The sequence below is a fragment of the Aythya fuligula genome, chromosome 2, assembly GCF_009819795.1.
Source record: "Aythya fuligula isolate bAytFul2 chromosome 2, bAytFul2.pri, whole genome shotgun sequence".
NCBI classification, from domain to species: Eukaryota; Metazoa; Chordata; class Aves; order Anseriformes; family Anatidae; genus Aythya; species Aythya fuligula.
The window spans coordinates 46,245,871-46,260,377 of record NC_045560.1 but is presented as its reverse complement, the minus strand read 5'-3'; the positions used below and the strand labels follow the sequence as shown (position 1 = coordinate 46,260,377).

The following is a 14,507-nucleotide window of genomic DNA, read 5'->3' as shown; positions in this document are numbered from 1 at the left end:
TTGAAAGTCCCACTACTTGCTTTACCCAGGGCAGTCAGAAGCCTGAGGACGTGGCACTGAGCAGGAGCACTTAGCTGTCACTCGTGCTTGCTCCTTCATCCCTTGTGTGCTCCTGTACAGAGAGATTGGTCTGTCACAGACCTGAACCTGTATAGGAAAATTTCTGAGGGGGAAAAGGTGGGTTACACGCTTCATGCCTAGTACGGGTAATCCTTGGAGATGCAAAACAGACTGCACAGGTGGGCACCCATTTGATGTGCAAGATGATCAAAAGCTGCATAAAAAGAAGGCCAAAGTGCCCATACTTCAGCATGGATGCAAACAGACATGACAGGCAGGTAAATGCATATCCAGTTTCAGCATCCTTATAATTCAAAAGGTGACTGAGCCTCCAGAGAAACTCAAGCCACCTCTTCATTTATTGTGCTGGAAAGGTCTGGTCTGTCTGTCTGGACACAGCTTTGTTTCAATTGCTTCCCAGCCATACTACTCACGAGGTTTTTATGATGCCAGGCCACAGGCTGGTGTTGCAGTATTGAGATCAGAATTACCCCAAGTGCTGTGCTGTGGCATCTTTGCCGTTCCCTTCCATAGCCAGGAAGCACACCAGTTTCTTTGAAGGGGAAAGTTATAGTTGTACAGCCTTATTAGTGCATATCAGAGTGTCACTCTACATCTGACCATGCGATGGAGCCATTACAACACTGGCAAAGCCACTCCGCACATCAGGAGAAATTCATTACAGGGCTCAATTTGTTTCTGAGCCCTGTGTTTATTAGGCAGGCTCTGTTTTTCTCATTTTGGGCATTTCTCCATTCTCCTGCGGTCTCCCACTAGGAACATGTGGAGTTTTTTATTCCCCATACTTGGTAATGTATTTTGTATTGCATTTTTGTAGCCTCTGTCAGCATAAACAAAAATAGGAAATGCTCATTCCTGCATTCAGCTTTTAATAACTTGGCATATGATCTGAACTAACGCTTTGTCATTAAAAAATAAGTGTTCCCTGAAAAATCACTTCCAGTGGAGAAAATTATCTGATTTTGATGTTCTGCCTACCTCATTAGCTTTATTTTAGTTAGCAACAAGTGTAGCTATTTTAATAATTGAGATCTTAAACAGACTGAAGTACTGAATGGTAGGAGAACAAAATGTTTTTGTTTTTCCTTGGTGGTGTAGTTTATTTAGTTTGTAGAAGAAACTGTCCTGGAAAGTTATCTCCTAAAGTATTTTTATACTTGCTTGTTGCTGATAGGATTGCAGGACTTTTATTCCCAATATTTGTCTTTTCATTAATTTTGATAATTTGAGATAACTGAGATTTAAGCTGATTATTGCCTCCTATTTTTAAAATACTTTGTTTGTTTGTTTCTACTGCCCAAATTTGACTTCATTTTTCATCTACCTGAGTTACTTTAACTTACTTATAAATATGATGATTTTTCAGGCAACCGGTGTTCAAACCTGACTTCAGAAAATATTTACACAGATCCTCTTACTTCATATCGTTGATAAAAGCAGGTAGCATGGTACAGACCAGTGCTGCTTGGTGACTGAATGGTACACCATGTGCCAGTACTTGCACAGTATTTGGAAGTATGCAAAATATGCAAGGAAGGAAACTCCTGTTCAAACATGAATATATTGAAGATAAAGTTTGAAGCCTGTTGCTTTCTCTCTCGTGATTTAAAGGTTTTCTTTGAAATATCTCCTTGACTGATAGTCATCAAAAGTTTTAAGGAGTAGCATTTGGAAGGCATCTGCTTTAATACAGTAAAAACATGCACATTTATTGTGTAATTTAATAATGATTTAAATATTTTATTGAATAAATTACTGTGCTTTAAATCATTAAGTAAATTTTCCTCATGATCAACGTGCTTATATTTCATAAGATTGTGAAATATGAAATTGACTCCACAAAAGTGAATAGTGTTTTGGACTGTGATTTTTGTAAATGTAAAGTAAAATGTGGAAGCCTGTTTTTATTGTTTCTTCTTTAGATGGACAGATTTATTCTAGCTTTTTGAAAAATATGTAAATACAAGTGATACATCCTTTGTACACAAGTGTTTTGGTAGATACATGGGCCTTTGTTAGGTGGAATTGTGGGGAATTGAGATAGCTTAATGCTGAGCACATGAGCGTTAGGAGTTACTGGCCAATACTGAGCAGGACAGATTAGTACATCCTCCAAAATGATGGTCACCAATGTCTTTGTATCTGAGGATCCCATGGGAAAACTGCCCCAAATCTGTACCCTTTGGATCTGGCTCCATACCTCTTTCCTGGCCACTAAAGTTCTTGGGGCTGCTTTTACAACTGCCTTACTTTCCTGACCAAAACCTCTAGAGATTACTTTTGTTGTCCTTTTTCCAGTGAAAACAATAATAGACATCTGACTCGGTGAATTAGAAATGTAAGATCCTCAAAAGAAGCAATAATGTATCTGTCAACCAGAAAAGTATTTACTTAGAGTTTTTTCTTGCTGAGTGCCCTACTGCCTTTAGCTTTGGTTGTTTTAAGGCTCATTTTATCTCTGCGATACACACATTGAGTGAGAACTTACGCTTCCGGATGTAAATTTTTTTTAGAAAATTAAAGTTTTAATGTTCAAGATGCTAAAAATAAAAATTGATCCACTGAAGTGAACTTTCCAGCATTGCCATTTTCTCGTGTACTCTTTTTCTTACAGCTAGGTCTTCATGGTTAGTTCTGCAAAGAGGCAAGGCATGCAAATGCTTATGTTGGAGAAACTACCTTCTCAGTTTATAGAAAGAAATGTGCAGCGAGCATTTGATTTGTTCCAAAATACTGCATTTCTTAGAGAGAAGATAGAACTAAATATTTCTAAAAAAGATAAGGGTTTTGTACTTGCCCACTTCTACAAATGGGGATTTAGCTTAGACTTGGTGAACTTCCACAGTTGGCCAAGGAACTTCTGTGTATTATCTGTATGCTAATTTGAGAAGTGGCATTGTAATAACTCAGCACTAAATCAGGATGCAAGAATGTGTACAGAATACAAATAAATACTTACACTTGTCAGCCCGGCACCATGAATAAATGCAGAAAGTGCTTTTTCTAAGGTGGCAACCATTAATGCACAGTCATCGTGAAATTCTTGTTTCATTAAATAACTGCCTGATTGGCTCAACATCTGAGGCTTAATCTAAAGTATGCTTTTGAAAGCTGTTTTCAACATAAACGTTTCTTTATCCTTCCATCCTTAGGGAGCCTTTCCATAAGCTTTTGGTTCAAGGTCTTATCAAGAATCAGACATTCAGACTAACATCAACAGGCCAGTATTTGAAGAGAGAGGAGATTGATTTCACTGGTAAGAGAAAAAGCATGGGAAAGCCAGCACAAGTGCATACAGAAAGTCAGGGACTACTTCAGTTAAAAGAAGACATACAGGACTCAGTGCTGGGAAAGTTTGGTGGAGAAAAATGGATCCTTGTAATATCACAAGCAGAGAGTGTCTTCTGTGAGTTTGGGAATCATATCCACTGCTGAGTGTAGAGAGACCCTACTAATCTAGCAACTTTTAATTGCAACTAAATACAGAAACAATGCTATGATATTATTTTAGCTCCAGTGTAGTCCAAAGGACCAGAAGTCAGTTTTGGTAAGACAGTGCTCAGCCGCTTGCTGAATGGAGTTAGTAGTCCCATCAGACAGATAACCTACAAAAACACTGGCAAAGTTAACACAGCTGGTGGTATATTTGGTAAATTTTACATGTGTAATGGGTATAGGAAAAAGTGCTATTTCTCACCTCTTCCCAGTGCCTTCACTGCATAAGCTGAATCAGCTGCCCTTGTTTGGGGAGCTGTAGGAGCAACAAGAGGGGCTTGGTCACATTTGCCTCCCTTAAGCACTTCCCTCATGCAGCCTTGTTTGCTCTGCTCTTCTCCTGAATACAAATCCCATAAGACCATTAAAAACAGACAGAAGAACCTGTTACGCTTACCATTATCTGCTATCCTATTTCTTCCATAAAAAACAACAGGTGGTTTTGCTTGGGTGCACCTTTATCAGTGTAAATGCCCCTTTCCATCCTTAAACTCATTCAACAGAGGGCAGGTTATTGCCAGGATTACAATTGGAGTTATAAACCTGGGTCCATAAAAGCTAACAGCAGCTCAAAATTGTACCAAATTGGTATACCTATCTAGGAAGTTTTAAATGGTATGGTTATAACAGTGCGTAAATCTCAGAGGCTGTCAAGCACGTAGGATGAGTGCCAAAATACAGCTTCCAAATGGTAGAAGGACACTTTCTGTCATGAGGCAATGGAAGTATTTGGATGTTAGCTGCGTTAAAATATGAAAGTAGGAAAAACTGGGGAGGGAAAAGGGTTATTACTTTTACAATTATTTCCCCTCACCCCCAAACAAACAACAAAAGAAATAGAAATAGTTGTTTCTTAATTCTTAATTCTTAGATAACCAAATCAATGGTTGTTACAGGTGAGCAAAATTTGTTTTAATATTTTGTGTATGTCTTAATATTTAGGCACCGAACCAGTTCACCTAAAAACTGGTGAGAAACTCCAAATCACTTGGGAAAAAATGAGCAAATCTAAGCACAACGGAATAGATCCTGAAGAATTAGTGAAAGAATATGGCATTGACACCATACGTCTTTACATTCTGTTTGCTGCTCCTCCAGATCAAGACATTTTGTGGGATGCTAAAAGTAAGTCAAACTCTGTTGTTTTTTTCCTGGTGTGGTACATTTTAAGCGCAAAATTAAAACAGTTCTTGTTGCCCAAGTGTTTTGAACAGTTGAATAAAAAAGATACAATTTTAATGTTTCTTTTAAAAGAGAAGTCACAAAACTATGACAGAGAGGCAGACTTGCAAGATTACCACAAGCAGTTTACCTCTTTAAAGTTAAAAAAAAATATATGTCTGAAAAGCATGTCTCAAATGATACTTTACTCTGAAATAGTAAGAGTGCAAACTTGGATCTTATTTTCTGTCTCTATTTTTTTTTTTAAATTATCTACAAAGTATTGATTGAAATTGATTATTTTAAGATTATTTTCTTCATTATAAGATAAAACTTCACAATTTTTACAATTGATGTAAGATTGTTTGCAGTACAGTAACCTTGCAAGCCAATTGTGATAACAAAATAATGTTTAAATTGAAGAAATCAATCAAGTAAACAGAAAATTGTCCTATTAGGTGGATATTGACTTATTAGGAGAATATTAAACACCACTTCTCATTTGCCATGATCCTCCTTACTGGATTTATTTTGATAGTCTTTCGAGGATTGCCCTCCAAACTTTATTCCTTGTCTTCACTTGTGGAAATGAGGGCAAGATCCCATGTCATTCTTTCCCCGGTGTGGGCAAGTAATTGTCTAGAGTATGCAAGACCAAATGTGGCCAAATTTACCCAGTAGCTTATTACACCATTACTACAGTGTTAGATAATACCAAGCCAGAGTGTTTAGATGATCTCCAAGCTTCCGGTATGAACAGGAGATGGAAAGTTTGGGAAGAGCATTGTGTTATGCATCCCACCTAGGAGAGTTCATGCGGATCGTGCAGACATAGTCAATCAGGCTGTATTTTGCTGTTCCAGATGTGCAGGAAGTCTTTCATCTAGTGCAATCGGACACATAATTGGTCTGTGTTAGTCACTCACATGTGTTTTACTTCTTCCACTTTTAGTAGTAGCCCTGGCGGTCTTTTCAATTGCAGTTACTGGATCAGAATTGGAAGCCCTTATCAGCTGGAACATCTTACGCTATATTGCTACTGTGCAGTGCAGTGTGATGTGGTGATGTGCAGTCTAGTAGAAACCTGATGCATCTGGAACAGAGAGCTAAAGCCATATGAGTGCCACACCTCAAGCCATACCGTTATTAATGGCTCTGTGCCACAACACATGGGGTAGCTCGTAGCAACAAAAGTATATGTAATTTTTAAGATCAGATTTTAGAAAAAATCTCAATTACTAAGAAAATGTGTGTTTGTGTATGTATATATATATATATATACACATATGTATTCTTCCAAGAGATTGAAAAAAGAGAGCATGCAGAATTGTTTTCTTGAGTCTTCAAAACACAAGGTGAACACTCTAACATTGACATAACTATATTTAATAGATTTAGCAAATATTTTTGCTATATATATGTTTTAAATCATTACAGAAAATACATCTGTTTTTTATTATTGATTTCTTTCCATTAAGGCAACACAGCATTATTTTTAAAGTGCATTTTTAATTATATTGACATTTTTCATGTAAAACATAGTGTTTTGTTTCAGAATGTTAAACTTTAGCATGCAGGTTCCTTTTTGCTTTTCTTTAAAGTTTTGGCTTCATCCATTGTAACTGAGATCTGTTTGTTTCTGCAACCTTTCATTAATCTCAGATGATGCTGTACTGGGTGTTCAGAGATGGCAGACTCGTGTCTGGACGCTTGTAACCAAACTTATTGAAGCAAGGACTTCAGGAACCATGCCCAATCCTGAGCTTCTGAATAAAAAAGAGAAGGCTGAAGCCAGAAAGATCTGGGAACAGAAGAATCTGGTAATTTCTGAGGTAAAAAAAAAAAGCACTTACATAGTTTGTAAATGACTAAATAAGTTATTGCTTTTGTAAAAACTATGCCTTGCTTAGAGATCCAAAAGTTGTCCCACAGATGAGTAGATCATAAAGTAATTTTTAAGTAAAATATTCTCTCTATAAGTAATTTTATTAATCTACAAATTTCATAGGACAAAACTTTTCTATAAAGTAGTAACATTTGTATTGGTAAAATTTATCTCCTGTGTGCCTTATTTAAAGGCTGAAGTGTTATGGCATTAAAATGTTGTGAACCTGGGTTTGGAATACCTCCATTTCCAGTAGCACAGCTGTAGGTGAGTTAGTTATGCAGATTATCCCTCACAAGAGTTTTTGATCTGTTTGCTTCACACCTCATTATTATGCCTGCTGTTTCATAGAGATGAAAAAAAAAAGTTGTTGGAGAAATATATTAGCATATTCTAAAAAAATATTGAAATAATTGTTCAGTTTTTCTTATGTGTTAAGTCTCACGCTGTGTTTAGTGTCAATTCAATTATGCAAGACTTGGAAGGAGATCTAAATACTTGTAAAATTAGCCTAAGACTTTTTTCTATGCTTAAAATTTTACCTGATTTAAATCCTGTGGCCAGGGACCTTCCAGGTCTTTTGACAGTCATTAGAGTCATAATCTTATAATCTTACAATAATTATAATCTATGTACACTCTTTCACCAGCATAACTGAGTTTACACACATGAAGGCCTCCTTTAGGAACAAAAGGAAGATATTTTATTAAAGGAAATAGAGTGTGCTCACTAATACACAGTCCTAATTGGTGGTGATTAAAGCTTTTAAAGTCTTGAAACAGATGGAAAGCTAGTCAACTGAATTTTTTATATGATTATTATTTTCACACACACATGTGGTTTGTTTGCATGCCAAAGTGATTTCCATGTAAAAGGTAACATTCCATGTTTGAGAACTTCAATTAATTAGTGACAGCACTTTTCTTTTAATACAAGGTAACAGAGTACTTCACAAAGGATCATTTGTTCAATGCAGCTATTTCTCGACTGATGAGCCTCTCTAACATACTCCATGTAAGTATGCAGAATGAACAAAGGCAATTTGCTGTCAGTCGTGGTTCCGGTAAGTCTTTATACAAAGCAAGAGCTGCCTAATCAATAGTGTTCCAAAAGTCACTTACTGTCACTACTGACTCAAGAGTCTTGTGTACAGTAGATTGAATTATTCAGATTAAAAGAAGGATGTTCTAATATCACTGTATTCCTTACATATACTATGTTTTGTAGGAAGAGCTTGAAAGTCTTAGAGGCACTAGGTTCTGTTGTTTACCTCTGTGTCCTCTATTTCAAAAGGATGCGTTTTGTTTTGTTCTGTTCTTTGTTCTGTTCTGTTTTGAAACAAGTTGCATATGTAGCTACATATAGTAGCTCTGAGCTCTGCTGTCCAGCCAGTTCTTAATCCACCTCACTGTCTACTCATCCATCCCACGCTTCCTTAGCTTGCCTATGAAAGTGCTATGGGAGACAGTGTCTAAAAGCCTTGCTGAAGTCATCCACTGCTCTCTCCTCATCCACCCAGCTAGTCATTCCACCATATAAGGTTACCAAGTTGGTCAAGCATGATTTCTCCTTGGTGAACCCATGCTGACTACTCCTGACCACCTTCTTCTCCTCCACATCCTCCAGAGAGCTAAATATTTGAACACCGATATATTTTGTGACTAAAGAAGTCACCTTTCAAGAACAAATTTCCTTATAGCTTATTGACACTTCCTCTTTTGAGTCTTATTTGAAAGGAGGAAGTGGGGAGTTGGGTGGAACTAAATATAGAAAAGAGGTAGTAGTTACTAAAACTTATCAAATCTAGTTTGCATTGACCTCATTGGTATCAGTGATAAGAATTTGCCATCTGAAAGCTCTTCTGTGGTCTGTGTCAAACAAATCACTGTTTTTGGACAATTTTCCAGTAGGCAGGAACTGGTGATTATCACACCCACAAAATAATTCTCATAAGCTGACAAGTGTTGACATTCTTCCATGCTGTTTCATTAGGGAGATGAATCACAAAATAAATGCAGAATCTGAACTTAGCATGGGATGTAATCATACTGAGTCAAAGCAGAGGCAAAGAAAGAAGAAGTTTATCCAGCTGCCTTTAGTGCTCTTCTTTTCTCTTAGGATACAACAAGCAGAGGAATTAAGGCTAAATTTCTGCCAGTCTGGCACATTTGCAAGAAATGGAAAATTGTCATTATGAGGGCAAGCTAAACAGTTTACTAAAGCAATCTGAACATCAAACCATAGAAGGCTATGTTGCACTTATCACCCCCAGAACTCCCTTCTGCTCTAAAACATCACTTGGGCACTAAATTCAGCTTTACCTAAACAACTCTAGGATCCTGTACAACTGAACCTTATTCCAGGAAAAATCATGCTGCATTCATCACAAATTGACTTTCTTGTGCAAGAAGTTTACCTCTTTAGGTAGCTCTGATTTTATCTAGGCTTGTACTTACCGAAGTGGTAGCATTCAAAATACTATTCAGGGCCACAGGTGTCTACACAGGTATGTGTTCAGTCTCCTGTACCAGAGTAGATCCCCAGGGATCTGCATCAGCCTCTTCAGGAGTAGATTTCCAGCTTCTCCTTTTTTCCATAAATGTCAGAGAGCACTTTGTGACCACGAGATGCAATTTCAGTTCACCAGAAATTTTTGTAAGTTCCTAATTTATTATGAAATTATACTGTCCTGAACATAGAAGTTGATTTTAGGTTTTGTTATATAGTTCAGTTGTATTGTTCAGTTGGAAGGGACCTTCAGACATTAAAGTCCAACTGCCTGACCTCTTCTGGGCTAACCAGAAGTTAAAGCGTGTTGCTGAGGCCATTATCCAAATGTCTCTTGAACACAGACAGGTGTGGGGCATCAACCACTTTACTAGGAAGCTTGTTCCAGTGTTTGACCGCTCACATTAAAGTCGTTTTCCTCATGTCCAGTCTGAACCTCCCCTGGTGCAGCATTGTGCTGTTCCTACGTATCCTGTCATCGGTGACCAGGGAGAAGAGACCAGCACCTGCCTCTGTGCTTCCACTCCTCAGGAAGCTGTAGAGGGCCATGAGGTTGCTTCTTGGCCTCCTTTTCTCCAGGCTAGACAACACAAGTTTCATCAGCGTATGTCACAGAGGCAAAGTTTTCATTTCCACTGTTTTTAAGATGTCTTAAGGAATTATTCATGCATGTACTTTTCAATTAAACTATTCTCCTTCCCACCCCAAAATATTCATATTCACAATTTATTTTCTTTTCTTTCTTTTTTTTGTTTGTTTGTTTTTTCACTTAGCAAGCTCCTCGAGCTCTTATTCTTCACAGTGCAGAATATGAAGATGCTCTGGCTACACTCTGCATTATGATTGCACCTATGGCTCCACACATTGCATCAGAGATGTGGAAAGGTATTTATAGAAATACACTTTTTATTGATGTAGCAGGGCAAAAAAAAAAGCAAAAAGCTTGCTGAAAGATCTTTAAATCATGTGTTACTTTTCTCTCTTTTCTGCATCTATCCTGTCACCTTTTGTCATAATTCCTAAACAAACCTAAAACTTGTTGTTTCTTTTCCTTTGCATACAAGACTAAACAGAGAAAGGGAGAAGGGGGAAAAATTCAAGACAGAGCCTGCATGAGGAAGGAATTAATGTGTCAGTTGCTAGCTGCCTCTGCATATGGAAGGCAATATTAAAAGCTGAACATAATTACAGAGAGAGCTCTTTTTAAAAGAGCCTTCGGACTAGAAATACCTTCTTTCAGGAATTCAAGCAAAGAGTACCATGTCAGAGGACTGCATACTAAAAAGGCTAAAAGAGAGTTAAATATAAATCATATTCTTGTTATTGCAGAGACTCTCCAGAGACTGAGGAATGCTATATGTTAAATTAACCTCTTGTGGGAAGTGGGAATGGAAAATCTATTTTTTAAGGTTATTACAGTTGTAAACCTTTAGATCTGAATCCCGAGTGGGCTAAGTTGCATGGTGTTACTAGAGTTAAAACCTGTGAAAATAGGGATATACATGCCAGAGTTCAACAGCTACTTTTAAGGTTTCCTAAAAGATGTGGGAAGATAGGAATATATTCTGCATTAAGGCTGGCCACAAATTGGCATGTGGTTTTGGACCTAACGTTAGCTTTTGGATGCTGTTTTAACAGCTTTATTTTCAACAGTTATCCTAGAACTTTATGCGTTCGAGTGTTTACAGTGCAATGCTACTAAATGGCTTCTGTTTCAGAGCTGTATGTGACAGTGCGATATTATTAACTGCCAAAGAAAGGCTACTTTTGTTCATAGCAGTAACATAGGGGCACAGACTGGAAACAGCAAGACATATTGCAGAAGGTTTTGTTGTTGTTGTTGTTTTTTCTGTTTTAATTCCCAATATTTTTAAGATGTCTTTATTCTAAGCAATTAAGATTTCATTAACAGTGGCAATAGACATGATGCATTTGGAGAAAGCTGCTTTTAGTCAGTATTCTCTTACAACATGAAGTCCCATCTAACTAAAATTATATTTAAATGGAAGTAGTAGCTCTAATTTTGTTTTCCACATTGGTTGAGGTGAAGTCGGAAGTGGTCTGGTTTTGTTATTTAAACATGCAGTGCCTTGTGAACTGTGAAATTCAAACGCATGTTAGGAAGTAGAGAATAGTCAAAAACGTTTCATAACATTTTTTTCAGAGGTAATGAGGGTGTCTTAATTTACATAATTTGTCAAATGTAAAGCTTAGTCTTGTGACATTTTGACTGTTACAGTAGGAACTCTTTAATTTTTACTAAAATCATTGAGGAATGAGAATGCTAAACACTTTCTGGATATCTCTGAAGTAAAAATGAAAAGGAAGCACAATAAAATTGGGATGTTATTATCCTTAACTCCTGCCTGCATTTAAAAATGCAGTTTTGTTTGTGTGACCCATTATAATTCAATACAACTGGCAAACAAACAATTTTTGTGGTGATTATTGCCTGAAGAATTTTATGACTGAACATGGAAAATACAATCTCTTTTAGCAGCGTGATCATTACATTATAACAAAATTATTAAACGATTTTATCAGGAGAATTTATGTACATTTACTGCTGTGTGGTAAGAAGACAATATTATGGAGAAATAACCAGTATCTAGCATTTCGGTCCTGGGGTTTGGACTTCTGGTAGAAAATGTCCAACATGTTCATGTTCTGAATTGCACTCTGGTTCTGCTAAGTCTTACTGTTCATCCGATGTAGCCAATTTCTTAAACTTTATTGTGCACGAGTGATGATGTTATGTTATTTTAATAACTCCAGTATAAAAAAATAAGCTTTCTAAATACTGAGTTTTCTGTGTGCATCAGTTCTCCATACACACTCAGAGAAAGTCATTCTTTTTGTGCCTTGTCTTTGCACTAAAAGGTAGGGATAGTGCTGCTTCCTTTCTTGTAAACTATACAGGAAAAAGGACTTTGTGTATAATTAGCTCTATAAATAGCACTTCGAGCAGTGGACCCACATACTTTGATTGAAGTCTCTGTCTGCTCTTGTAATGCCAATAATAAACAACACATAAGCAATGTATTTATAATTAAATACTGACATTTCATTCTGAAGTAACTCATACACAGCCTTCACATAGTGTTTTGTTTAGTGATGAAAAACAAGGAAGATTTTTTCTTTCTACAGGGAAAAATGAAATTGGGAAATTTGGAAGCCCTGCAGCTAATACGAAACAGATAATTTGGCAGTTGAATAGGATCACTGATCAGAATAGTGACTTGTTATGTTAGCTCTGAACCACATTACACTTCCTTGTGTATTTAAGCTTTTTTGAAGAGAAAGGATCTTGCTTTTGTGTTGTTGTTTTTCATTAGAAAGTGTTTATTATATAACAAGATGTCTAATGCTAATTTTGCTACAGCCTTAGAAGAAAAGAGCGTTCCCAGTAATTTTGAATGTTTGCATTGTTCTTCACAGGATAAATAGGACTTCTGCTGTTGTACTGTACTCTCTTCTTTCATGCTTTTCTGATCACTGGTTATGGACAGGAAGCATTTAAGAAGAAATTACAATAGAATTTAAAATTAAATTTGAAATTATGACAACCTACAAGATAACCCAGACTTAGTGTATTCTATTATATTCTGCCAAAGATTTGGAAAAAATAATTAAACCCAAGGACTACTGGGTTCAATTATTTTGGCTAGTGACCCAGTCTACTCAGACTACTGGGTCACTGGAACAGGCTCCCCAGGGAAGCAGTCACTGCACCAAGCCTGTTGGAGTTTAAGAAGCGTTTGGAGTGTGCACTTAGTCACATGGTCTGAATTTTTGGGTAGACCTGTGTGGTGGCAGGAGTTGGACTTGATGATCCTTGTGGGTCCCTTCCAACTCGGGATATTCTATGATTCTATGACTATAGAACTTTCTGGCTAAGCACACAGAATGAGACTTCATAGAGGTAATAAAGTCACTTCTGGCAATGGCAAGCTCTTCTGCAGGTGCAAATAGTTTTGTTTTGTTTTGCTTCAGTTCATATGACAGGTGTGCTGGAAATTGAAAAAAACAACTTTTTTTCCATTCTAGAATTGGAATTATAAACTAGGCACAAGAGGCTATCATATAAGTATTAAAATCTTGAAAGATATGATGACCAAAAATATCCTGATATGTATATACTGATGGTTGTATTCCATAATTATATAACATATAATTTCAAGTATCTAACAGATTTTCTTAAAAACTTGTATCCTGAATGCATTTATATTAAATAGCAAAACATGCATTTTTCATTTTTATTGATATCCATTTCAATATAAAATCTACTTGACACAGAAAAAAAGTTCTTTAAATACAGCTGAGTGTAACTGCACATCACTCTGCAATTATTGCCAACCAGTGAAAATATTAGGAAAATTAAAAAGGTAATTTTAAGGTGATAATTAAAGATGCTTTGCTTGACATTTTGAATAATGACTCATCAGCATCAACAATCTACATCATTTTGATTGTAATAATGTTATCCTACTTTGTAGGAGTTGCATTAGAGTTCATTTGAAATTTTAGCTTTTTATTCCACTCTGTTTTCTTTGTTAGCTTGTTGATGAACTTTGCAAACTTAGAACTTCAGTTTGGTATCCCAAGGGTGCTTCTCATATAATGTTCAGGTTTTAAATACAATTAAGGTAAGATGAGGTAGATTCAAGATACAGCAATTTTTGTTCTTCTGCAGCTGAAAAATTCTTCTCCCATGGGGTTCAGTTTATATGTGGCCACCTTGTTTTCATGCATCAGGTTGCGTGAAGAGCCTTGTCTCTTTTGTGAGCTGTTTGAAGAGCGTACTTCAGGGTTGGCAGTAAATATTTCCAGTGTGAGCGAAGGGAAAAACTGCTTGAATGCTGTTTCATAAGTGCCTCACCTTTCAGCAGCTGAACAATTGTAACTGAGTGCTTTGATATTTTGTCCATGAAGTAGTTCTTTTTGCTGCTTAGAGGAGGAACAGTGTTCAGTATTTTGGTGTGTCAGCCTAATGGTCTTAATTGTGCAGCGTGTACACTGTTTTATAGCTTACTAACATAAAAAGCTACTGTAGCCCCTCAGTGTGGGAAGAGTTCATCCGGCTGTTATCTTGGCAGTTTATGAACACTAACAGGATGAGGAAATCTGTTTCCTTCCTGAAACCTTGTATCTGAGGAATATACAGACACCATTTGAGATGTATTTTTTTTTGTTTGTTTGTAGTAGTACAGTGTTTTGCTGTCCAGACAAGGATATGAAACAGCCTATTGTGAGTTGTTAAACTTTTATTAGAGATGGCACATGAAAGATATATACTGATGATAAACACATCTTCAGATATGTTGAAATGAAACATAATTATTGGAATCTGTAACATTAGGATTGTCTTAACAACATT

The 14,507-nt window shown here is 36.7% G+C and overlaps 1 protein-coding gene across 2 annotated transcripts in view; it reads left to right on the top strand.

The window, feature by feature from the left end:
• Window positions 1-14,507, top strand: part of LARS2 (leucyl-tRNA synthetase 2, mitochondrial) — a 108,293-nt gene that overhangs the window by 82,440 nt on the left and 11,346 nt on the right. For both annotated transcript variants that reach the window (XM_032182153.1, XM_032182152.1), the window contains exons 15-19: window positions 3,234-3,337; window positions 4,519-4,701; window positions 6,400-6,569; window positions 7,559-7,636; window positions 9,904-10,015. In XM_032182153.1, the coding sequence (XP_032038044.1) occupies window positions 3,234-3,337; window positions 4,519-4,701; window positions 6,400-6,569; window positions 7,559-7,636; window positions 9,904-10,015 (647 nt within the window). The remainder of the gene's footprint in view (window positions 1-3,233; window positions 3,338-4,518; window positions 4,702-6,399; window positions 6,570-7,558; window positions 7,637-9,903; window positions 10,016-14,507) is intronic.